Here is a 26,519-nt window from a genome sequence, read left to right as displayed (position 1 = left end):
ACAAGAGAAGCCACCGCAATGAGAAGCCCGCGCACAGCAACAAAGACCCAATGCAACCAAAAATAAATAATAAATTAATTTTTAAAAATCATATTAAAACATAAAACGTCCCTTAATTTTTCAGTAATAAAACTCTATTTGACAAAACAAAAATGAACTTTTTAGCTTTTGTCCAATAGCTAAGGCAATAGACACACTCTGACCACCTGAAGCTAGTTTCCAACTTTACCTAGCCCTATTAAAACTAAAGACGTTAAGTTTATACGTTTTTTAACTGCACACATTTAGATATTCTGAACAAATTCTCAGTGTCCCACCTTTCGTAACCACGTAAACCATGTAAAGTCAGGACTCTCCAGGCTTGTGAAATATAAAGGACAATTTCATCCAGGAAAACCGTAATAGTTGACCATTTCCTCTTTAGATAATTTCACTTCCTGGTACAGTATCAGAATGATTAATAATTATTCCTTGACCCAGAATTCTCAGTCTCTAAAATCGACTACTGAACCTCCGAAGAACCGGGTTCGGGGAGAAAAGCGAGGCGCCAAGTTACCCAAACCTTCGCACCTGGGTCTTCACTGGGACGAGAAGCCCTGCAGGGACAGACCGGAAGATCAAGGTAGGGGTGAGTGGAGGCAACAGGACTTCCGAAAGGAAATTCGGGGCTCGGGCCACAGCCCGGGGGCAGGTCGGGGCCTCACAGGTGTCTCACCTGGGCCTCAGCAGCCGGGGGGCACCTGAAGACCCCCGGGAACCTCCGACCTGCGGAGGAGGCGTCACCCCCGCAGGCGGCCCACGCAGTCCCGGGGCGCCGAGGTGAGTATTCCAACCCAGACACAAAGGAAGGAGGGCCACTCGGACTGTCGTTCCTTCCCTCCCGCTGCAGCTGCACCCGGGCGGGAGCCCAGAGCCACTCCGGACGCCGCCCCGTCTACTTCAAGTCTTCGCGGGTCGCTGACAGCCCAGACGCCTCACCTCCGGCTCCCTCACCCCTTCTGCCCAGGAATAAAGCCAGCCTCTCCGCCTCAGGACCGTAGAGCAGTCAAAACCCGCCAGTCCGCCCCGCTGGGACGACGCGGGCCCGCGCATGCAAATAAACACACCCGGAACCCCTCCAGGCGGCGGTCGCCGCGCGCGCTTCGGCTCCAGCTAGTGCCCGCGCGCGCACAAAAAAGCACCTCCGCCGCACCAACTGGGGCGCGCCGCGCTCCAACGAAGGGCGGACCGTGGCGTCGGCGCGCTCGACGTGGCGCGCGCTGCCCCGCCCCGCCCCGCCCCCCCGCGTCCCGGCGGCTTGCAGACGCCCGGGAGCCACGGTTTCCTTGGTTTTGCAGCGTTAACGTAGAGGTTTGCGGAAGTAGGATTGCCGCCTACCCCAGCTGGAGGAACTAGAAAGCGGGTGGCTGGGAGACACTGTGGAGCAGCGGGGATGGCCGGGAGAGGAAGGGGGCTGGTTTCTGGGCGGTGCCAAGTCTGAAACGGGGCGCGGTCACCGCCGATCCTTCCCGCGGAGGCTGAGGAGGCCACGTCCCGCTACCCCAGGGTGAAGAGGCAGCCCCGGGTTTGTCATCCTCAGGACCTCCAGACATGTCTGAGGTGAAGAGCCGGAAGAGGTCGGCGCCCAAGGGAGCCCCAGCGGAGCCTGGGAAGCGAAGCGAGGGCGGGAAGAGCCCCGAGGCTCGGGGCGGTGGAGGCGGGGGCTGGGCGGACCCCCGGACCGGCGTGAGCCTTCTGTCGCTGGGGACGTGCCTGGGCCTGGCCTGGTAAGTGGTCGCCCTCTCTTCTCGGGGTCCCGCCTCTGCCCCGGCCCCGCCCGGCTCGGCGTCCCGCTAACCTCTAGCCCCCAAGCTTGCGGCTTCTGTTCCTCTGCATCGACCCCAAGGAAGTGACGGCCCAACCTTTATTTTTCCTTTCGCTCGTTTCTCGTAATTCATTTTGCTTTTGTACTGCTGGCGTGCCTCGATCGCCCAGCTGGAGCTGAGGCCAGGGTTTGGGAACGTCAACCATTAAGAAATGCAGATGCGGCCAAATTTCATTAAGCGCCTGCTACAGGACAGAAGCTTTTCCGTTTTTAGAACCCGTTACTTCCTGTCCGCTGTGCATTTGGGACAAATTTGCCCCACCCCATAAATGCCTATTGGCAACGTTTGCAACCTTAAAAGAATTCATTATGATCTTAAAGCAACAAACGTTCATGATAATATCAAGTTTTGGAGGACAGCTCATATTTCGGTTATTGTGCATGCGTTAAAAGTCTATTCCTAAGTTACAGATTGAATTTTAGTATAACACTTTTGTTCACCTGAAACTAAAAACTTATAGTTTTTAAACCAAGCAAATAGCGATATATTGATGTCATAGGAAAGATGAATATTAAGAAATAACCTTAAAACCAACTTATTTTGTTTTCCTCAAATTCTTTAGGATTAACCTATTTCGTTTTAATAACAAGACTGACTCTTTAGAGTTCCTCTCCATTTTCACTGATTTTTGAAGTATTTAGAAGATAGCTATTTATCTTCAAGAATAATTGGATTCTAGAAGCAACCCTGGATGTCCTCTCATCTAGAACATTTTTTCTTTTTTTTTGGCTGCGTTGGGTCTTCGTTGCTGCGCGCGGGCTTTCTCTAGTTGAGGCGAGCGGAGGCCACTTTGTTGCGGTGCACGGGCTTCTCACTGCGGTGGCTTCTCTTGTTGCGGAGCACGGGCTCTAGGTGCGTGGGCTTCAGTAGTTGTGGCACGCGGGCTCAGTAGTTGTGGCTCGCGGGCTCTAGAGCGCAGGCTCAGGAGTTGTGGCTCACGGGCTTAGTTGCTCCGTGGCATGTGGGATCTTCCCGGATCAGGGATCGAACCCGTGTGTCCCCTGCATTGGCAGGCAGATTCTTAACCACAGCGCCACCAGGGAAGTCCTAGAACATTTTTGATGCTAGTAAATTTTGAAGTATACTTTACTGATGACTCATCCTCAGTCAGTCAATAAAAGATTTGTTACAATAAAGTGAAATGTTGATTATTAAATATTCTCTTCAAAAAGAGATAAATTGTTATTTTACTAATATATTTGTTTATGGAATATTTTGATCTTAAAAGAATAAATGTACAGAATTTACTGTTTTAAATAAACTGCTTTTATGTCTTAAATTGCATGACCTTCTTCAGGTAAATCAAAAACTTTGTGCTGGGAAAGTTATTCAGTATTAGAACTTAGTAGGCTAAAATATATATGTTGCTTCTTTCTAGAACCTAATACAACTGGTTTTAGTTACTGAATTTATTAATTCTCATCCAAAGATTCATATTCATATGAGATAAATTACATCAGAAAATGCTCAACTTTTCAATAATTTAGTTACTGTCCTGGGAAAACACACTAACAGGAATCTATAAAGGAAAACAACTTGAAAAGCAGACACTTCAGCTCAGGAATTTACTGTTAGTGCCTGCAGTAAAGATACAAACAAGTTATATTCAAGTAGGAAGATTTTATTTGAACTGTGTCTTTGCAAAATAATAAAACAATGCTCAAAGATTATTTCTAAAATGGGCAGATTCAATGATTGTTATTAAATGACTGTTAATTGCTCTTGTGAAATCTTTTGTGACAAGAGTTAAAGTATAAATACTTTGGTCACTATAGCAAATATGTATTCGTGGTAAATTTGGGAATTTTCTAAATAAAATGCAAACATTTAGCATCTCAAAATACTAAAAAGCACACTGGAATTATAACTAAGCCACTGACATTTTTACCACTAGGATTAGCACCTAAAGATTGGTCTATCAAATCTTTATTGCATGCTTATTGTACTGACACTGTTCTGGTTGTTAAAATACAAAATCGAATATATGTGCCTAAATACAGCTTAGGAGTATTCTAATTTTGTCTAAGTTAGGGCAGAGATTTGAACCCTTGCACTGTCCGAGGTTGATTTCAAGGCATCACTATTTCAGTATCTTCAAACCATTAGTCTTTGGATCCTGGTTTGGAAAATAAACAGAGATAATGCAACAAAAGGGTGGTACTTGAACATCTTCTCTCTATTAAACAAAGTTCTGATAATCATCTTCTGTCAGCTTGACAATAAGATGTTGGAGATAACAGTTGCCCAGAACTATAGGGCTTGGGTGTTGGTTTGCATACGTCATTTATAAACTCTTTAAGGAAATTTTCCACGTAAGAGATTGAAGACATTCTGCTTTCAAAAAGTTTTTAAAAGTTATGAAGGTACTAAACAAGACAAAACCTTAAAAGCTTATTACATAGAAATTTAGTCAACTAGAAGTTCCATTGTAAAACTTTTAAGTTTCTTTTGGAAATTTCAACAGATTTTTTAATTGCCTTTATAAAAGTTTGTCATAGCATTTGTGATAATTATGTATCAGAAGTCAAAAGCTCTTTCAACAATCAGATAATTGAGGGGTTTTTTTCTCTATCTAATACAACTTTCTCTGTAAATCATTTATACAGTAAAATCTTGGCTAACCCCATTTTTCAGCTTTTGTTGTTAGTGGAGTTTAATCTGAAAGACAGTTATCCTTTAATTACCTTGATTTTTAAAAATGGAATATGGTCTGTGTGTTCCTGAACTTTCAGTATTATGCTGAAAATGAAGTTGCTGTATGAAACATACAGCTAAATGGGTACTGACTCTTTCTCGTTACTAAGTTGAAACAGAGCCAGAGAAAAATCCTGTATATATAAATCCTTCATCAGCTGTCTGACATCTAGGCCGCCTAAAGGAGCTATGCAGAGACAAGACTGCAAGGAAATGCATGGTTTATTCACACAGGGCCCTGAATCTATATGCGTTCTCTGTAAACTGCAATGGATTATGAAGAAGTCAGGAAGATTCCCTTTGTAAAGCCTACACTAAGGTGGCCAATTAATCCGGGTCCTTTTCTCCTACATCCATACCTTCAAGATCTTTACCTATGATAGTGAAAAGAGGCCCCAAAACAGGGTAAGAGAATGCTTCTTTTCCTATTAGTGGGTCTCATCCATTCACTTCATCCTTTGTTTGCTATAAACCCAACCCTGGTTCAAAGTGGGACAGGCCTGGAGCTTCTATCAAGTGTTAAGTAGAAGGGAGCCCTGATCCATTTTACCACTCTAGGCTTGTCAGAAGGATGGGAAAAGCAGCTGTGCAAAGCAATTCAAAAGAAAGGGCAAAGGTACGTAAAGAGAATAATTGATGTTTTATGTTCAAAGCACTTTAAGAGCTTGAGTAATATGAACCTGTTTAATCTCTACAACACCCTATGAACTCAGTAGTTTTATCCCCACTTTGCAGAAGAGGAAACTAGCAATGGTAAGTTCAATAACTTGTCCAAGGTGCTTGTACAGCTAGTAAATGGCAGAGCCAAAGTTGCCTAGCTTCACATTCAACCAGTATGATATGCTGTCTACCTTTGATATTAATCCAAAAAGAGGCCAAGACCCTAGAAATAGAAATCCCTAGTCCAGAATTGTTTATAATCCTTTCTTCTCCTAGAAGCTGTAGCCCTTAGCAGACCCTAATTGTTGTCTCATCTAAACGAAGGAAGATAGGGAGTAAGGAGGTCTTGAACTGCTCCTGTTAGAAAATGCCTCTGACTCATAAAAAGGAAACAAAGCACCTTGGGCATAATCTGGATGCTAGTTTCAAAAATTAGTATTTCACAATTGAAACCACCTTCTCTCAGTGTACATTTTTGGCTTCGAGAAAAATCATCCTCTTCCTTAATGTTAAATGAGTTAATATTTATAATGCACTTAGAATAGTGTCTGGCACTTCTAAGTGAAAATAAAACAAATGTATTTTAACTCAGCATCATACAGACCACAGTTGATTATTTTCATTACTAGCACTAAGTAAACTTTATACTTGTTTTTTCTTTTATGCACTATTCATATATAGAAATGGTGAATTTTATTTTTTTATTTTGGTGAGAAGCTAACCATGAAAAAAACTTTACAAATTATCATCAGAGATGGTCACTAATATGATACAGTTTTCTTCAAGCTTTTGCTTAATATTTGAATTTTGAAGAGAAGTGCAGAGATAACATTAAAAAGATTAAATAAAACAGAAAGTCCTGTTATGAATTTTTGTGGATCAACCTTCATAAAAGATCCCTTTTATAATAATGATTTTATTCTAAATGAACACACTGATCTATAGGATAAATCCATGAGGTAACACTGGAGTAATGGATGATAAAACTAGTTCCTGAAATTAGACATTTCTTTAGACCGTCTTTCTCCTTCATCTCTGTCTGCTGATCCCTAAAAGCCAAGAATGAAATAGCCAATCAGAAAAGAATTGTCTACACATCCTTCTTTGAAATTAGGATAATAGTGTTTTCTAATAACGAGAAGTTTTGTTTAAAAGTTCATATTAACACACAGGAGAAGTCAATCTGTACTAATTATGTAACCTGGGCTTACTTAATTCACTGTTATCTCATAGAATAAACATTAGCCATCATCAAAAGAAATTTATTTCATCCAACATTGTAAACATTTGTTTAAAATGCAAAAACTCCATTTTAGTTTTGGACAGTTTTATAAACAACAGTTAGCCTAATGATATTTATGAGTTTGATTCAGAGTCTTTCACCTCTCCGTTGAGTTTTGGAATCTTTAAATGTTTGTCTTTCAGTGGAAGTCATTTTTACAATAAAGTGTCAACTTGTTGTCAGCTTGGCTGGGAGATTTGAAAATTTACAATATCTAAGTCACATCCCAAACCAATTAAGTCAGAATTTCTGTGGTAAGACCCAGGCATTACACTTTTTTAAATCTGCCAGGTGAGGGCTTCCCTGGTTGCGCAGTGGTTAAGAATCCGCCTGCCAACAATGCAGGGGATACGGGTTCGTGCCCCACTCCGGGAAGATCCCACATGCCGCGGAGCACCTAAGCCCGTGCGCCACAACTACTGAGCATGAGTGCCACAACTACTGAAGCCCGCGCGCCCAGAGCCCATGCTCCGCAACAAGAGAAGCCACGGCAATGAGAAACCTGCGCACCGCAACTATGCCCCGCTCACCGCAACTAGAGAAAGCCCGCGTGCAGCAACGAAGACCCAACACAGCCAAATAAATAAATAATTTTTTAAAAAATGAAAAAGAAGACTCTGCCTGCCAATGCAGGGGACATGGGTTCCAGCCCTGGTCGGGGAAGATCCCACATGCCGCATAGCAACTAAGCCCATGCACCACAACTACTGAGCCTGCGCTCTAGAGCCCGTGAGCCACAGCTACTTGAAGCCCACGCGCCTACAGCACGAGCTCTGCAACAATAGAAGCCACCGCACTGAGAAGCCCGCTCACCGCAACGAAGAGTAGCCCCCGCTCGGCGCAACTAGAGAAGGCCCTGGCAAAGCAACGAAGACCCAACGCAGCCAAAAATATAAATAAATAAATAAATAAATAAATAAATTTTAAAAATTTAAAAGTAAAGCTGCCAGGTGACTCCAATATGCAGTGAAGCTGTTGAACCACTGGACTGCGTACTCACTCCTCGCTTCCTATAAAAGCTGCCACTACCTATACCAGAATTTATGTTGTCCTTACCAGAAGTGGGCATAAAATACTGCTTTAACATCCGAACTTAAATGGGTTTGAGATAGGAAGTAGTGATTTTTTTTTCCCTTTTTCAGGTTTGTATTTCAGCAGTCGGAAAAGTTTGCAAAGGTGGAAAACCAATACCAGTTACTGAAAATGGAAACCATCGAATTCCAAGGGCTTCAAAGTAAAATCAGTTTAATTTCAGAAAAGGTAATTATTAATTAGCATGTTTGGGGAGATTTTACCATTTTTCTTCCCCATTGCCACCCTTCTACCTCAGTTGATAAATTCTTTTTTCCTGCCTTTTAGACCATTACTACTTTAACTCTCACTGGTTTTCCTACTTCTTCACATTCTCCCTTTAATCCAACTTAGTCTTGGCTTACATTTCAAAAGGACAAGAATTTTCTAATATATGACATGTTATTGTTTAAAAAGACCAATATTGTCATATTGACGTGACCTCAATTTTCTATTTAAATATCAAGTATCTAGAGCACTGAAAATATTATTGATTTTTAGATATAAAATTAAAATAGGAGTAGCACTTTTTGGACTAAGATCCATCAGTTTTTTTTCTTTATTTCCACTTGGTAAGCATATATATTCATATGCATATAAGAATGACTAACCTAAAATAAATATTGATTTTTATAGACAAATGAAAATTAAAATCCATGTCTATGTTGTGTTTCTTCAAGATGCAAATACAAGTGCGTTACTACTGTGATTCTTAGAAATGTGAGACATAAAAAATTTTTAACTACCACATGTCTCAGGAGAAGGTCAGCTGCAACCAATAAGTCATCATGTGGGCCTTGTCTGGCTACCAGAGACCAAGCTATCATTGGGAAACATGGCTTGTTTGTTCCTTTGTTCATCACTGAGCCTTTACTCAGTGGTAAGGTAGAAAAGGATTTGTGCTTGGCCCCAGGGTAAGGAAAGATGTTGCAAAAATGTATAGAAATGAAATAGACGGCCTAAGTCCCTGCAGCCTGATGCACAGAATAAGCCTGTAATCCCCAAGAAGAGAAGAGTCATGGATTAAAATTATCCCTTACACATGCCAGTGAATTCCATGGAGGGTGAGTTTAGAGGCCTCTGGGAAGGTGCTGCAAGAGTTGGTATTTTGACCTAGGGCTCAGGTTGGAAACATTGTAGTTATCGAAAGCCCTCTAATCAGAGCAAGCATAATGATAGAAAAAATTCCAGGAGATAGGAACTTCATGTACTTAAATGCTATTGAAAACAAATTTTGAAGAAAGATTTCCTTTTTAAATGAAAAATTTGCCAGCAATTAAAATGCTTTTAGTGAATCTCTGCCTTGCAAGCTTGGAACCTGGTAAGGAGGACAAAGGTTTAACATCTGATTAGAATTTGAAGTCAAATATTACAGGAGATTAGAGCCTGGCCTGTCGGCTATCATTCTCAGTATCTCTCCCCAGTAGCCCTCTAGTTTCCCACTTCTAATATCTAATTACTCCTAAGCAGCTGTAAGATGGAACACTGTCCTAAGGGTTTTTTTTTTTAATTTATTTATTTTTGGCTGCGTTGGGCATTTGTTGCTGTGCCCAGGCTTTTCTCTAGTTGCTGCGAGTGGGGGCTACTCTTCGTTGTGGTGCGCGAGCTTCTCACTGTGGTGGCTTCTCTTGTTGCGGAGCTCAGGCTCTAGGTGAGCGGGCTTCAGTAGTTGTGGCACACAGGCTCAGTAGTTGTGGCTCGCGGCTCTAGAGCACAGGCTCAGTAGTTGTGGCTCACGGGCTTAGTTGCTCCGTGGCATGTGGGATCTTCCCAGACCAGGGCTCGAACCCGTGTCCCCTGCATTGGCAGGTGGATTCTCGACCACTGTGCCACCAGGGAAGTCCCTGTCCTAAATTTTTTGTATTAAATCTACAGTTTGGTAGACTGAGAATGTAAATCTAAGGGCTTCTCCATGCATAAATTAAAATATTCATTTTTTTCTTACTTTCCACTACGTGGCCAATTTTATAATGGGCAATGTTTTTAATAAAACTCATGTAGATTAAAAAAATGCTTTTGTAAGCAATAAGGATGTATTTTATGGCACAGGCAAATATAGCCATTTATTTGCAGTAACTTTAAATGGAGTATAATCTGTAAATCTATGTTGTACACTTGAAACTAATATAAGATTGTTAATCAACTGTACTTCAATTAAAAGTAAATAAATAAATGCCTTTGAAGCAGATAATTAAAATATCATCCTAGGATCCAAGAAATATTGTCTTCACGTAGTTCGTTCTCTCCCAGTCTGCCCTAGGAGTAGTTTAACAATAGCTGCCTCTTTACAAAGCTGGCCCTAAAGGCCAGCTTAATGCAGTAGGAGGGGAAAACAACTAGACATGGGCTTTCATCATAACTGTGTGACTTTGGAAAAATCACTTTAACTTCTCTTGGCCTCTACTTCATCATTTATTAAATGAGAATATCAAGATTTGTGTAAGGATCAGATGAGATACAATATATATGCAAGCTCTTTGAAAACTTCCAAGCAGTAATAAATTTAAGATATTAACTTTTGTAAAAAATGAAAAACTATTAGACTATAATGGCAGCCCATAAATGCTAGCTATTGTGGTGTACTAGTCACTTATTGTTTGCAGATTAAGTCTTGAGACCTTTGTTATCCTGAAAAGTTGATCTTACAATTGGAGTCTCCTGGGTTATACTGCCTCCAGGTTATAGAGATGCTCTGGTGAACAGCCTAGACAAGAAATTACCTTGGATTAAGATAAGCTTGTCTCTGCAAAATGCTGCTAAGAAGACAACGAAACATAACACTATTACCAATGTACAAGTATTTCTCATAGTTGGTGTTTTTAAAGGAACTCGTATTATAGCTACGTGTATACATTAAAAATAATTTTTAAACAAGGTTTCAGAGCGATACTGTTATGCATTGTTCCCAGCTATCACCTGGAACTGCTTCAGGTCCTGATTGGGGTGGACCCAGGAGGTTTCTGGCCATTCTTCTTCCTAAATATCAAGAAACATGTTCTTTATACCCTGAGATATGGGGACTACAAAAAGGCATAAAACATGGTCTCTTCCCCTAAGGAATTTAGAAGCTCTCATAGCTTCTCCTGGCTAATTCGTCAGTCTGTTAAGAGTCAGATTTCAGTCACTTCTAAGCCTCCTCCTCCAGACTTCTGATCTCTCCTCTAAGCATGCCTTCTCCCGTGCTAATTCTGTCATGACACAGATCATCATCTATTGTGATATTTTGTTGTTAATTCATTTGTTTCCTTCACTGATCTTTAGAGCAAATGCTGTGTCTTTTATCTCTGTATCCTTAGTGCCTAGTAATGGAACAGAGAACACTCAATAAATCTTTTTGGGGGTCTAGAATATATGACATGAAAGATCCAAAACACTATCTCCCCTATCAAATTGTGAAGTCAGGGACTATACTGTATCTTTGTTTTTATATCCAGTGTCTAGCACAAGGTCTGGCACAGAGCGAACACTCAAGAATTCTTGAATTATATGCACTAAATGCCAAATAAGTGGCAAATATGTAATATGATAGATTCTACAGGAGTTCAGGCTCTCAGGGCTAGGGTCATGGAAGAATGCTGCACTGAAGACCTGAGACCTGGTCTGAGCCTTGAAGGAAGGACAGAACTTAGCTAGGCAAAGAGGAAGGAAGGCTAACATATAGAGAAGTTATGGAATTTGGGACTTCCTCCTAGAAGTGTTAGGAAACGTTAAGGGGTTTTTAATGTTGTACCATGATGTACATAGCAGTTTTTAAAACCTTAAATCTGGCTGTAGTGTGTAGGATGATTTAGAGGAAGTAACTAGAAGCAGGTATTAGATAATATTTCTATAGTATTTTCCTTGATCATTGAAGTTCGGTTTGGGTGCCCTATGTAAGTGCTTCCATAGCTCTTTCCCTGTCACAGCGCATGTAGACTTCACTCTCTCCCCAATTAAACTAAGCTGCTTAAGGGCAGAACTGTGTCTTGTACAGTATTATGTCTTCAACATAATGCTGCAAACATTTGATAAATTAATGATCATTTCTAGGCCTTCCTGTAGTCTCTAAAGCTGTTATCTTTGTGTGAGTGTAGGCTAAGAAAGAGGTCCACAACCTGGTCCTTCTATATTCTGGACATTTTAGGAGATGCTAGGAGCTTACCATAATTTATAGATACTTAGAACACTTTACTGTTTGACATCAGTTGTCTCTGTAAACTGATTTTTTATTCACTTTTTGCCTTTGTGATAGTTATAAGATCTGATTCTGGTACCTTTTCTGCAAGAGGTCAGTCAACAAATTTTTTTTTCAGGCAGAAAGTCTTCCAGAATCATAGAACTTATTAAATTTAACAAATTTTATAACTAAGTCAGTTTCTAAAAGCCAAATAACTATTAAAATGACAACTAAGTTGCTTTCCATTGGAATAAAAAAAGAAGGAAATGTGATATACTTCAGGCTTCTTTAACATTTTTTTTCTTTTGAATATCCCTCCATGAAAATGCACAAATATTTAGGATTATAAGTTCAGGTGTATACAGTTGGCCCTCCGTATCTGTGGGTTCCCCGTCCAAATATTACATGAGGGACTTGAGCACCCATGGATTTTGGTATCCACAGGAATACCAATGCCCCACAGGTGGATACCTAGGGATGAGGGACAACCGTATTTTTCTACCATAGTGCTAATCTATTAAATGTGTTTAAAACATGTTTTTAACAACTTAAATATGTAGCAATTGTTTTTGTCTGTATGATTCTTATGTATTTGGATATTTTAGACATCTTCAGAATTTGAACTTGGCAAGTGATTGTTAAAGTGTGTTTCCCTAAAATAAAAGTTATTAAGTAGCCTTGGGAATTGTTTTGTGTTATAAATGCAGCTTGCAACTACTGAAAGTATCCTGCAGGAAGCTACATCATCCATGTCTTTGGTGACCCAGTTTGAGCAGGAAGTATCCAGCCTCCAAAGTATCATGCATGACATTCAGAATAGTGAAGAGATGCTCACTCAAAAGATGCAAAGCCTTAATGAGAAATTCCAGAACATTACAGATTTCTGGAAGAGAAGCCTAGAAGAAATGAATGTTAATACAGACATTTTCAAATCAGAATCAAAACATATACATTCTCAAGTGACTGTCCAAATTAACTCAGCTGAACAAGAAATAAAATTGCTCACTGAAAGGCTAAAAGATTTGGAAGATAGCACACTAAGAAATATTAGAACTATAAAAAGACAAGAACAAGAGGATCTTCTGCGAGTAGAGGAGCAGCTTGGCTCCGACACAAAAGCACTTGAAAAGTTAGAAGAGGGACAGCATGCTCTCTTTGCCAGAGATGAAGACCTGACTAATAAACTTTCCAGCTACGAACCCAAAGCTGAAGAATGCAAGACGCATTTGCCAACAATTGAAAGTGCTATTCGCTCTGTTCTCAGAGTCTCTCAGGATCTGATAGAGACAGAGAAGAAAATGGAAGACTTGACTCTTCAGATGTTTAATATGGAAGATGATATGCTGAAAGCAGTATCTGAAATAATGGAGATGCAGAAAACCCTTGAAGGAATTCAGTATGATAATAGCATATTAAAGATGCAGAATGAACTGGATGTTCTAAAAGGAAAAGTTCATGATTTTATAGTATATTCAAGTACAAGAGAAAAGGGGACTCCAGAAGAATATAATCTAGAAAATAAAGGAATTGATAGTGATTTTTGAATGCACTACATTTATCCTGATGAACCACATTATTATACATAACCTGATTAGTTCCATGCTTTTGAGTTATTTTGATATGCCTCACTTTACCCTACATTATTGGAAAATAAGTGAGGTGTCCACACAAATGTGTTATCCAGAGAGTCAAAGCTTATCTTTTTAAGCAATAAAACTTATTTCATTTTCACCATTTTAAATAGAAACATTTCTAAAATATATATTTCTCTACTTTTTTGAAGCAATATACTTAATATTTTTAAGTGTTTTTCTAATAATTAATGGACATTATTGTGAATTTCATCTGTCATATTGGACCCAAATATATTAATGTCCCTAGGAGCTATTGAGGGGTGTTTACCTCGTCACTCGACCCCAGTTTGCTATTTTTCAAACCTTCTGTCTATTTCTTATACCTTTTCTGACACCTGAAAAAGTAACCCACTGACCTGATCTTACTGTCAGATTGATCAGTAATGTGTTCACCTCAGCCAATTTTTCATTTCCTTTGCAATTTACTGCAGGCTAAGAATCCAGACAACCAAGTTCATAGGAATTTTGTCTAAAATAAAAGATAACATGCCTGAGGGAGAGCCTGGAATGCTTTGCTATGAATTAATATGCACTTTTTGAAAACTATGGAGACTGGGAAACATTTTTACTTTTTGTTAAGGTTCTAAACTGTTATAGATACTTGTACGAAATTTTTCTAAAGAGTAAATGTGTTCTTTTTGAAAGTTTTCCCTATGAATTAAGTGTGTATCCTGTGAAGTATGGACTTAGGGAATATCTTTGTATACCTGGGCGTTTTTTTGTTTTTTTTTTTTAAGGTTCTAACTGTGTTACAGACTCTTGAGTTTGCTAGGTACCTGATCTCTAGATAAATTATTCTGCTTACAATAAAAATACACTAATAAGCCTGTGGCCTATTTTAAAGAAGAAAAAGCAACATAATGAGATATGATGTGATAATTATGGTAACTAAAATATGTCATTATTTTAGAGTCCCCAAACTAATTACCTAACCAAATTTGTTTTACATAGTGATTTTATTTTACACAAAATTATATAATAGAGTCACAGGGAATAAGACATGGACATATTGAGGTGAAATTAAGGGGAGGTCTAGACAGATTTTTGCAATAATGATAATTGGAAATGTGCAAGTTTGGGGAAGCACATAACACTTTTATTGGTAAACTGATGTATCAAGGGTGTCCAAGGTTGGTGTTGAAAAAACTGAGTTAACTGCATTTGAAAGTACTGTTCTAACATGTTTCTTCTTGCCAATAACCAACTATAGTCCCAGTTTTATAATGCAATTTCAGTGGAATTAAACACAAAGAACTTGAAAGAAGTCAGTTACAAAAGATCGTTGTGGTCAGGTGGTTTTATTATGTAAATCTGTACATTTTTTGAAAAATCCCAAATAAGTTCTACTTTGGGGTTAGGAAGGCCTATGGTAGACAGCCATGGGTCATAGGCATAGCATTAATTTCTGGAATATTAACATTAAATTTCTTGACTTCTGAATATGTAAATTCTTGTCTGTGTGCACTAACAAAATTGTATTTGTTTGCTTTTATTTTCACGCTAATAAAATAGATTATAAAGTTAACTGGAACTTTGTCGTTTCAACCTCCATCCTGCCAGGGCATATGTGATCTCTTGTACTCTTTACTTGTATTTATTTATGTATTTATTTATTTATTTATTTATTGGTGTGTCACCAGATTTGATACATCATTATTATTAACTAGGGTATGTACCATAGTAATGGTTACAGAAAATAAATGGAAATAAGGTGGCCACTGTGCTCTATAGTGACAATTACAAGGAAAACAAAAACTGCCCTTCTACAAGTATTTCATGAGAAAATACTGTGTACATGTATGTACACATGTATATATTCCTTTATTCAGGGGTTTTCCTATAAAAAATTGTCACGAGAGATTTAGATGTACCTAGTTTGTCTTCCTCTGTTTCTTAAATTCATTTATTTAACACAGATACTTGAAATTTCAAAAACTTTCCTGTGTATCAAATATTAAATTACATTGTTAGTTTTTCCTTTAAGGAAGATTACCATATCCTAAGACACATTTTTGTATCTTTGTAATTAATAATAAATTTTACATTAAGTTTCTGATAGAGAGTAGTGTCCATTTTTTTAATTAGCACATATAAATCACTTTTACAAAACAAACACCTAATTTTCTTAACCCTTCGATGTAAAGTTAAAAAGTATATTTGCAGTAATATTTCCTTAAATTTTGCCTAAAGATGAGAAGCTGTTGACTAAGTGTATTTTTATATTTTATAATGAAAAATGTTGATTTATTAGCCTGTATGGATTGATAGAAAACTAAATTTGTAAGATACAAAGTTAATGGCTTTTTATTTTTTTTTGGCTGCACCATGCAGCTTGCAGAATCTTAGTTCCCCGACCAGGGATTGAACCCACACCCTTGGCAGTGAAAGCGTGAAGTCCTAACCGCTGGACCGCCAGGGAATTCCCAATGGCATTATTTTAATTTTAATCTAATTGTAGGTCTTTGTGTGAATCTATAATCTTGACCAAAGATTAACGTGATGTCATATTCACCAAACATAATTTTTTTAATGTATTTCTCTGTAGATTTGCCTCATATTTGCACAGTTGGCAAAAGCTCTGCAAATTCACCCAGTATCTGTGTCACTTCAGCTATGAACTACTAATTTAACACAAATCAAAATGCTCCATCCCAGCTTTACAGAGCAGGGGAGGATAGAACCGACATTTTGGAGCCTCTTATGTGTCACACTGCTAGGAGGCCTACATTCGTCATCATCCTAACAGCTCCGTGTATTGAGTATCTACCCTGTCCCAGTCTTTGTGCTAGGCACTTTGCATGTGTTATCACAGATTCTCACCGCAGCTTTGCTAGCTATGAGACCCCTTTTACAAATGAGGAAATTGAGGCTCAGCAAGATTAGGAATCTTACAATCACACTGCTGAGTCTGTCCAATTCCAGAGGCCACTGACCTCCCACTGTACAGTGCAACCTGCTGCTGTTCAACCAGGGAGGGAAAAAAAAAATCACAAGAAATCAGCTGTCAGTAGAACTATCTTGAGAATTCAGAAAGCTATAATTCAGTCAAATGCACCCACTACTGTGTTGCCATTAAACTAGACTATAAGTCCCTCAAAAGTTGTAACTGACCTAAAATTATTTGGGCCTTGGGCATAAGAAAGAATCAATAAATGTTTAGGGAAGAGTGAGAAAGCAGTGGAGGAGAAAAAAACCCTAGACTGGAATCTTCTAATCCAGGCTTTGCCACTAACTCTGTGTTCTTGGGCACTTTATTTTGGGGCTCAGTTTTTTAATTTGTAAAATGAAGGAATTGTACCAAATAATTTCTAAAATCTCTCCTGGCTTTAAGTGGTTTTAAACTTTAGAGATCAATAAAATTTCCAGGTCCCTTAGTACAGTTCAAAGATCCTTTAGCAAAGTTTTTAGAAGCTGACTGGACCCACAAATCATTCCCTTGACTCACGTTGTTTTGCTTGTAGATCCAGACAACATTTAACATTGCAGGGCAGCATCTAGCTTAGTACCTTGCTCATATGATAGGAATAGGAATATCAGTAAGTATTCAAATTACTGGGTGAATCTTTCGAGCTACCAATAGACTCCACCTCTTCTGTTCATCTTAGGCAAATAGCTTAAACAAGCCATTATGTAATCTTTAAACATAATTCAGTGAAACAATTTCTAGGCTATTCCTATACTGTATTGAGTTTCTATTTTAGTGAAGACTAATAGAAGTTCATAATAAATTGCTTTTATAACCTACCAAGTGTGACAAAGAGGCTTACTAACAGTTTCTTAATGATCTTATACTTCTAAGAATAAATTTAGCCCTTTCTGAGATGTTTTAATTGTTTAATGCTGTTAAGCTATCTCTACTCTACCAGATTAGATACATTAATAAATGATAACCTAGTAATGAAATAGATGAAAGTAAGCCCTCTCCTTTCACCTTTGAAAATCTCTTTCAGCAAATACAATTTATTGCAAAACTTTCCCCTAAAAAATAAAACTTAAGGTTTTGCACTCACTGCTTGATTTCCTTCCTATTTGTGGCTATTCGTTACTGTCATACCCACGATAATTTTTTCACAGTCTAACTTCTCTACCAAAAACAAACAAACAAACAAACAAACAAAACATTTTGGGCCACCATCCCCACCACTAATCAACATAGCATAAACCTATTGAGAAAAATCCTAAAATATATTTTGGAACCAAATATATATGATGGGGCAAGAAGGTGGTATTGATGCTTTGAATTAACTTTTCTACTGCCCCATTTCAGATTGTCATTTCTTTGCAATTATATGACTGCTCCTTTTTTAAGCTGCCGTAAAAATAATATTCCAAGCATATTAAATATTTATTTGCATTAAGTAAAACTAAGTTAATGTTACCAAAATAACCCCAACAGGTTACCTGAGTGAACCAGGCAAAGGCAATTTAAGAAAGATGATTTATAAAAAACATATTGAAGAAATACAATTATTTTGGAAAAAACTTAATGTCTTTAAACTGCATTTTTTATTTTGTAAAAATCTTTTTCAACCTGCGTATTTGTTTTTGATTCCTTATTTTTTCTGAATTTTAAATAATCCATTTACTGACATTTTCTTTCCCAAACTAAGTGACAAACTTTCTGAAAGCAGAGTCAGTTCCTGCTCATACTAGCACATATCAGCACAGTAAACGTTGTTGAATCAAGCTGGTTTTGATTATTAGTAGAAAGCTATAGACAATCTCCACTTTCAAACAATGCTTTCCTAGAAAACAAGCTGAAAGTTAAATGTGCAAAAGTGGAACAACTGACTTACATGTTATAAATGGGATTCCTTTTTTCAATGTAATCACAATGTATATCTGTGTTAGGACACAGGCTTTGACAATATATTTTACATTTGTTCTTTAATTTTTTTTCTTCATAGTTTAGCATACAGCGCACAGGCTTAAGTTAATCTTCTGATTGAAACTTAATTGAAACCTGACAATTCCTATGTGTTTTATTTTTTTAATTAAATAAATTTGACATATAACATTTAAATGTAAATTTAAAGTGTACAACATGATACTTTGATACATTGATATATTCAGCCTTGAGAAAGGATATCCTGCCATTTGTGACAACATGGATAGACCTCACACATGTATGTTTTAATTTTCAATTTTGTATTGTTTATGATACTTACCCATCTTATCACTATAATCAGCACTTTAATATTCCCCTTTCCCTCTTAACTTTATTAACTGATGGCACAATGCAATAAAAATTCAAATATTAAAAATACAATAAAATAAAATAACTCAATTTCCCCAAAACTGCTATATAAACACACATACACACGCACACAACAACAAAAATAACAACTTGAAATGTTGCCAGGCAGTTGTGTGGCTCAAAATGTTCATCAGCTGATTTGTCCAAGTTAAACCAAAACAATTTAGAGACATCAGTATTCAATGGATGCTGGGGAAGGAGGATGGCACTGAAACATCCAAAAGTTGAGAATCACTTGTATTTGGAATCATGGAATTTTAGAACCTTGGAGATAGTGCTTTGTTTGTTTGTTGTTTTGTTTTTTACATATCTATCATCTCTATTAAACTGCTGAACTGAGTTGAAGCCACAACCGAAGCTGTACTCATCTTTATGTTCCTCAGACTTCACATGACTGACAACACACTAGGAACTTAAGGATTACTAATTGAATGGAATTAGTTCAATACCCCAGAAAAGTATTCATAAAAGTAATAGGACAATAAAGTCCCTTCATTCTAGCACTTGTTGTACCTACAAACAAACTTGCGTTTCAGAAGTCACGTTGTCTTGTTTGACCCCCCAAATTTACCAAAACTCATCTAGAGGGGGCTTCCTCCTCCCTTCTCCAGCAACTGAAGATACATCATTTTCCCTCGTTTAGCTAATTTTGTCACCATGCAGAGGACTGATGGTGCAAAAATAACTGAAAAATGCCATTTACAGTCACATGAAATTTCCTCAATGTTTTCCTTCCTATGCATTAGCAATACACTTGATGCATCTTTTACCAAATGCTTTCCAGAAGAGTAGTAACTTTATAGTTTAAAATAACACCTAAAATTTAAGTTGAATTTTAAATGTTAAGCTTTTACTCAATTTAATTATTCTGGTACTATATTTTCTTACAGTGTCAGAAGTCTGAAGCTATCATAGAACACTTGAAGTCTTTTCAAATAATTACTCATCTAAAGCGTCTACAGGAGGAGATTTATGAGGTGAAAACTTGGTCCAACAGGATAACTGAAAAGCAGGATATATTGAACAACAATTTGACCACTGTTTCTGAAGATGTTACAAAAGTAGACCAAAGTACAACTTCCATGGCAAAAGATGTCGGTCTCAAGATTACAACTGTAAAAACAGATATACGACGTATTTCAGGTTTAGTAACTGATGTAACATCATTGACAGATTCTGTTCAAGAACTAGAAAATAAAATAGAAGAAGTAGAAAAAAATACAGTAAAAAACATAGGTGATCTTCTTTCAAGTAGCATTGACCGAACAGCAATGCTCCGAAAGACAGCATCTGACAATTCACAAAGAATTAACTCTGTTAAGAAGATACTTTCTGAGCTACAGAGTGATTTCAGCAAGCACACAGATAGATTTTTAAGCTTAGAAAGTGACAGAGCTAAAGTTCTGAAGACAGTGACTTTTGCAAATGATCTAAAACTAAAGGTGTATAATCTAAAGAAGGACTTTTCCCGCTTGGAACCCTTGGTAAATGATTTAACAGTACGCATTGGGAGATTGGTTACTGACTTATTACAAAGAGAGAAAGAAATTGCTTTCTTAAAAGAGAAAATATCTAATTTAACAATAGTCCGAGCTGAGATTAAGGATATGAAAGATGAAATAAAACACATTTCAGATATGGATTAGCTTGAAATTATTTAGATTAGACTGAAGAAACTTTTTAATGGGACCTCTGTCATGTTATAAAAAGACTGACAAGTCAGAAATAGTGAAATTTTGGAGTAAATACTATTTTGTATTTGATTCTATTTTGTACAGTAAAAATAAAAGTTTTTGAAGGACTGAGCACTGGATTTTCCAAAATAAATATGCTCAAATGTATTTAAAACTTTATATAAAACATGTTTGCAACTTTATATAGTAAGAACCTTATGCATCCCCCTTACATATACATGCATATGTTCGCACGCACATGCACACACACATACACACTCAGGGTCTGCCAGTCTAGCGCTGGGAAATCTAGATGGGGCAGGATCTGAATCCCCACTTGCCCTCACTAACTGCCAAGGAGCATAGTACGTGTGGCTGGGGCCCAGCTGAAGAACTGCCCATCAGGATCAGGGCTGTAACATATATTATCCATTTAGAGTAAGAGAAACTAGAAAGGTCACAACCAGGGAGCTGCAGGAAAAGAATCATGTAAGACTTCCTGGGTCCTTTATGGCTTTAGGAAACACGGAAAGGTCACCTAAAACGGGGTAGGGAAGTGGCATCTAGAGCAGGGTTTGCGGGGTGGGGGGGGGCACAGATTGCAGGGGGCTTGCCAAGCCTCAGATGGAGGCTGCCCCAAAGCAGCACAACTCATGTGCGGTGTTGACGTGACCAGAAGCAGCCAAAGCAAAGAAGTTCTAACATTTAAAACAGCATCACATTAGCAATTCCACTTATATAAAATTCTAGAAAATCCAATCCCATATGTAGGGGCAGAAAATAAATCAGTGGTTGCCTGGGAAGTATAACTTTTAAAGAAGCACAAAGAAATCTTGAGGGGTGAAGGATATTTATTATCTTGATTGTCTTGATGGTTTCATGGGTATAGACTTGTGTCAAACTCATCAAATTGTACTCTTTAAATATGTGCAGTTTATTGTACATCAATTATTCCTCAATAAAGTCGTAAAAAAAGTACAATATAATAATCTAAAAAAAAACTCACCCACAAACATTAGCCCCAGTTTCAAATGCCCAGCATGAACAGTATCCAGATGCATAGAACTAGTTACCTCAAAAAGAAGAGTTTATGAATTTTTTTCTTCCGGTTTTACTGAGATGTAATCGACATACAGCACTGTAGAAGTTTAAAGTGTGCAACATCTTGATTTGACTTACATACATCATGCAGTGATCACCACAATAAGTTTAGTGAACATCCATTATCTCCTATAGATACAAAATGAAATAGAAAATACATACTTTTCTTTGTGATGAGAACTCAGGATTTACTCTTAACCTTCATATATAACATACACCAGTGTTAATTATATTTATCATGTTGTACATTACATCCCTAGTATTTCTTTATCTTGTAAATTTGTACCTTTTGACTACCTAATCCAATCCCCCTCCCCCGCCCCCCACCTCTGATAACCACAAATCTGATCTCTTTTTCTATGAATTTGTTTGTTTGTTTGTTTTTGAAGTATAACTGACCTGCAACACTACAACACTACATTAGTTTCAGGTACACAACATAGTGATTTGATTTTTTTTGTTTGTTTTTTGTCACACCAAATGGCTTGCAGGATAGTTCCCCCACCAGGGACTGAACCCAGGCACCCGGCAGTGAAATCGCGGAGTCCTAACCACTAGACCGCCAGGGAACTTTCCCTGATTTGATTTTTTCATACATTTCAAAATGATCACCATGATAAGTCTAGTTGCTTCTGTCACCATGAAAATATATTACATAATTATTAACTCTATTCCCCACACTACATTTCATCCCCATGACTCATTTATTTTGTAACTGGAAGTTTGTACCCCTTAATCTCCCCACCTATTTCTCTCCCCTCCCACCCCCCTCCCCTCTGGCAACCACCTGTTTGTTCTCTATCTCCGAGTCTGTTTCTGCTTAGTTATGTTCGTTCATTTGTTTTGTTTTTTAGATTCCACATATAAGTGAAATCATACAGTATTTTTGTCTTTGTCTGACTTATTTCACTTGGTATAATACCCTCTAGGTCCATCCATATTGTCACAAATGGCAAGATTTCACTCCTTTTCATGACTAATATTCCATTGTGATATATACCCTATTGTGATATGTGATACATACCCCATTGTGATATATGGTATACCCCATATATACCTCATCTTCTTTATCCATTCATCTATTGATGGGCACTTAGGTTGCTTCTATATGTTGGCAATTGTGAATAATGCTGTAATGATCATAGGGGGTGCATATATTTTTTCAAATTAGTGTTTTTATTTTCTTTGGTTAAACACCCAGGAGTGGAATTGCTGATGGGCAGAGCCAGGTCCCAGGGTCTCTGGTGGCAGTGCCCTAGGTGTTCCAGAGTTGGTGTCAACACACAGGTGGGTAGAGCCAGCACCCATGGGGTCCTGGGGCTGGTGACCACCTCCTGATGGGTGAGGCCAGGTCCCGGGGCTAGTGCTGGCCCACTGGTGGACGCGGGTTGGAGACAGATCCTGGGCTCTCTGGTGGGCAGGGCTGGGTTCCAGGGCAGCTGAATCCCAGGGAAGCTGGCCTGTTGTGTCCCCACCTAGCTAGCTGTGTGGCTTGCAGTGTCCCAGTTCTGGTCCCTAGCAGCTGGCAGACAGGGCCGGGTCCAGACCCTATAAGCTAGAAGGAGGATTCCAAAATGACACTTGGCAGCACCAGTGTTCTCGTGGGGGTATGAGCTCCCCAAAATGGCTGCTGCCGGTGTCTACATCCCCAGAGTGAGTCTCAATTGCCTCCTGCCTCTCCAGGAGGCTCTCCAAGATCAGCCAGTGGGTCTGACCCAGGCTCCTTTAAAACTACTGCTTCTGCACTGGGTCTTGGAGCATATGAGATTTTGTGTGTACTCTAAGAGTGGAGTCTATATCCCCCAGCCCCTCCGAGTTTCCCAAAAGTAAGCCCTACTGGCCTTCAAAGCCAAATGTTCTGGGGGCTTGTCTCCTCAGAGCAGGACCCCTGGGTCTGGGGAGCAGGAAGTGGAGCTCAGACCCCTCACTTTTGGGGGAGAAACTCTGCAGTTGTAATTATCCTCCCATTTGTGGGTCACCTACCCTGGAGTATGGGTCTTTAGTATACCTCATCTCTGACCCTCCTAATTGTATCATTGTGCTTCCTTCTTTATATCTTCAGTTGTAGAATATCTTATCTCCTAGCGTTCAGGTGGTTCTCATCAACAATTGCGCTTTAGATAGTTGTAATTTTTGTGTGTCTGTGGGAGGAGGAGAGCTCAGGGCCTTCCTACTCCACCATCTTGGCCGCTTCTAGGATGAGTCTCAAGTTTATAAATTCTTACACCAGAATGGCTCATCCCCAAGCCTTGGGCTTTTTTCCATTAAAGAGTTAGCATTAAAATTGATTCACATAGTTCTAAGTTGAGCCCCAAGAAACTTTCTCCCTGCTTCTTTGACTCCATATTATTTTCTCTTTTCTGAACTGCTGTAGCACTTGAAGTCTCCCTCACAATTTTATTGCTAAAACTTTATTTAAGCACTAAGTGTCCATCGTTCTTTGCAAATGGTTTCATGGGTGTCTGAAACAAGATCATGAGCTTCTTGATTCCTCATATCACGTATTCTGTTTTTAAAAGTGATATGCTGGGACTTCCCTGGTGGCTCAGTGGTTAACAATCCACCTGCCAATGCAGGGGACACAGGTTCAATCCCTGGTCCAGGAAGATCCCACATGCCGCAGAGCAGCTAAGCCTGTGCGCCACAACTACTGAACCTGCGCTCTAGGGCCCGCGTGCTGCAACTACTGAAGCCCGCGCACCTAGAGTCCGTGCTCCACAACAAGAGAAGCCACCACAATGAGAAGCCCATGCACCGCAACAAAGAGTTAGCCCCTGTTCACTGCAACTAGAGAAAGCCCACGCACAGCAACAAAGACCCAACCCAGCCAAAAACTTTAAAAAAATTAAAAAGTGATATCCCTTTGCACCTAGCACACCGCTGCACAGAGTAAGTGCTTGTATGCATTTGCCTTAAATACTAGGAATAGAATCCATTATATATGGTGACTGTGTTACTAGATACAGCAAGTATTTGTGTTATGGGTATTTGAGTTCTTATTCCAAACCATAATGATTTTTTGTCATGGATTTCCCCATAATTACAGTGGCAAAAGACATATTTTTTGGAACAATATTTGATTCATCTCTGTTTTAATATGTAGAAACATGAGAGTATGAAATCAGAGATACTAGGTTCCAATCCTAGCTCTGCCTAGTTCTGTGGCCTCGGACAAATTTAATATCTGTGACCCTTAATTTCTTCATCTGTAAATAATAATATCTACCTTATAGCACTGTTGTGAATATTAGCATTAATATATCTAAAGTGCCTGGAACATCTGAAAAAGGGCAAAGCCATTAATTAATATAACAAAAAATTACATACTATGGAACTGCTTTTTGGAAAACAGCTCTATAGCCCACAGGAAAAGTTATCACTGTAGTACATCCTAATGCAGTATTTGATGTTCATAATGATGATACCAAATGAAATGTAAATTATGTTTCATGTAATCAACTTAATCAGACACAATAATGCATTTTAAACATGAAAAATATTTAAAAAGAAAAATTTCAGGGCTTCCCTGGTGGCGCAGTGGTTGAGAATCTGCCTGCCAATGCAGGGGACGCGGGTTCGAGCCCTGGTCTGGGAAGATCCCACATGCCGCGGAGCAACTCGACCCGTGAGCCACAATTACTGAGCCTGCGCGTCTGGAGCCTGTGCTCGGCAACGAGAGGCCGAGATAGTGAGAGGCCCGCGCACCTCAATTAAGAGTGGCCCCCGCAGCACGATGAAGAGTGGCCCCCACTTGCCACAACTAGAGAAAGCCCTCGCACAGAAACGAAGACCCAACACAGCCATACATACATACATACATACATACATAAAAAGAATGTAAGCAGACAAGAATATCATTAAAAAAATAAAAAATAAAAAAAAATAAATAAAAATTTTTTAAAAAAAGAAAAATTTCAGGCTGGATTGGTTCAAGATGGCAGAGTAGAAGGACATGCTCTCACTCCCTCCTGTGAGAGCACCAGAATCACAACTAACTACTGAACAATCATCGACAGGAAGACACTGGAACTCACCAAAATAGATACCCCACATCCAAAGACAAAGGAGAAGCCACAGTGAGATGGTAGGAGGGGTGCAATCACAATAAAATCAAATCCCATAACTGGTGGGTGGGTGACTCACAAACTGGAAAACACTTATACCACAGAAGTCCACCCACTGGAGTGAAGGTTCTGAGCCCCACAACAGGCATCCCAACCTGGGGGTCCAGCAATGGGAGGAGGAATCCCCAGAGAATCAGACTTTGAAGGCTAGTGGGATTTGACTGCAGAACTTCGACAGGACTCGGGGAAACAAAGACTCCACTCTTGGAGAGCACACACAAAGTAGTGTGTGCATCGGGACCCAGGGGAAGGAGCAGCGACCCCAGGGGAGACTGAAGGGTCTCCTGCAGAGGCGGGGGGTGGCTGTGGCTCACCACGGGGACAAGGACACTGGCAGCATAAGTTCTCAGAAGTACTCCTTGGCATGAGCCCTCCCAGAGTCTGCCATTAGCCCCAACAAAGAGCCCAGGTAGGCTCCAGTGTTGGGTTGCCTCAGGCCAAACAACCAACAGGGAGGGAACCCAGCCCCACCCATCAGCAGACAAGTGGATTAAAGTTTTACTGAGCTCTGCCCACCACCAGTCCCTCCCATCAGGAAACTTACACAAGCCTCTTAGATAGCCTCATCCACCAGAGGGCAGACAGCAGAAGCAAGAAGAACTACAATCCTGCAGCCTGTGGAAAAAAACCACATTCACAGAAAGATAGACAAGATGAAAACGCAGAGGGCTATGTCCAGATGAAGGAACAAGATAAAACCCCAGAAAAACAACTAAATGAAGTGGATATAAGCAACCTTCCAGAAAAATAATTCAGAATAATGATAGTGAAGATGATCCAGGACCTCGGAAAAAGAATGGAGGCAAAGATCAAGAAGATGCAAGAAATGCTTAACAAAGACCTAGAAGAATTAAAGAACAAACAAACAGAGATGAACAATATAAAAACTGAAATGAAAAATACACTAGAAGGAATCAATAGCAGAATAAATGAGGCAGAAGAATGGATAAGTGACCTGGAAGACAGAATGGTGGAATTCACTGCTGCAGAACAGAATAAAGA

General features: G+C 39.2%; 3 protein-coding genes across 8 annotated transcripts in view; 2 read left to right on the top strand and 1 right to left on the bottom strand.

The window, feature by feature from the left end:
• Positions 1-1,995, bottom strand: part of APAF1 (apoptotic peptidase activating factor 1) — a 95,474-nt gene extending 93,479 nt beyond the window's left edge. For 2 of the 5 annotated variants that reach the window (XM_068561864.1, XM_068561865.1), the window contains exon 1: positions 716-894. The gene's annotated coding sequence lies outside the window, so the exon portion shown is untranslated. Of the gene's footprint in view, positions 1-317; positions 597-715; positions 895-978; positions 1,154-1,837 lie in introns of those variants that run through there. The other 3 variants (XM_068561866.1, XM_068561869.1, XM_068561867.1) reach the window with 3 other exon arrangements.
• LOC137775848 (uncharacterized protein DKFZp434B061-like) lies at positions 420-1,395 on the top strand. The gene is made up of 2 exons (XM_068561969.1): positions 420-622; positions 890-1,395. The coding sequence occupies exons 1-2, from the start codon at positions 454-456 to the stop codon at positions 1,393-1,395; spliced, it is 675 nt and encodes a 224-aa protein (XP_068418070.1). The 5' UTR covers positions 420-453.
• On the top strand, positions 1,315-20,446 carry IKBIP (IKBKB interacting protein). 2 transcript variants are annotated; one of them, XM_068561870.1, is made up of 3 exons: positions 1,315-1,766; positions 7,644-7,761; positions 12,436-14,887. In XM_068561870.1, the coding sequence occupies exons 1-3, from the start codon at positions 1,591-1,593 to the stop codon at positions 13,270-13,272; spliced, it is 1,131 nt and encodes a 376-aa protein (XP_068417971.1). In that variant the 5' UTR covers positions 1,315-1,590; the 3' UTR covers positions 13,273-14,887. The 2 variants fall into 2 exon arrangements, with proteins under 2 accessions (XP_068417971.1, XP_068417972.1); XM_068561871.1 differs by lacking the exon at positions 12,436-14,887 and adding an exon at positions 19,510-20,446 and having other exon boundaries at positions 1,321-1,766.
• Positions 20,447-26,519: the final 6,073 nt, after the last annotated feature.

This window comes from Eschrichtius robustus, chromosome 13 (genome assembly GCF_028021215.1).
Source record: "Eschrichtius robustus isolate mEscRob2 chromosome 13, mEscRob2.pri, whole genome shotgun sequence".
Classification (NCBI taxonomy): domain Eukaryota; kingdom Metazoa; phylum Chordata; class Mammalia; order Artiodactyla; family Eschrichtiidae; genus Eschrichtius; species Eschrichtius robustus.
Note: the sequence above shows the minus strand (reverse complement) of the source record. Positions and strands in the feature narration are given on the sequence as shown.

Excerpts from the sequence above, each read along its gene's own strand:
- LOC137775848 (XM_068561969.1), top strand. The coding sequence starts at position 454 with ATGATTAATAATTATTCCTTGACCCAGAATTCTCAGTCTCTAAAATCG. Across the intron at positions 623-889 it reads GGACAGACCGGAAGATCAAG|CTGCACCCGGGCGGGAGCCC; the intron begins GTAGGGGTGAGT and ends CTCCCGCTGCAG.
- IKBIP (XM_068561870.1), top strand. The coding sequence starts at position 1,591 with ATGTCTGAGGTGAAGAGCCGGAAGAGGTCGGCGCCCAAGGGAGCCCCA. Across the intron at positions 1,767-7,643 it reads ACGTGCCTGGGCCTGGCCTG|GTTTGTATTTCAGCAGTCGG; the intron begins GTAAGTGGTCGC and ends TCCCTTTTTCAG. Across the intron at positions 7,762-12,435 it reads TCAGTTTAATTTCAGAAAAG|CTTGCAACTACTGAAAGTAT; the intron begins GTAATTATTAAT and ends TTATAAATGCAG.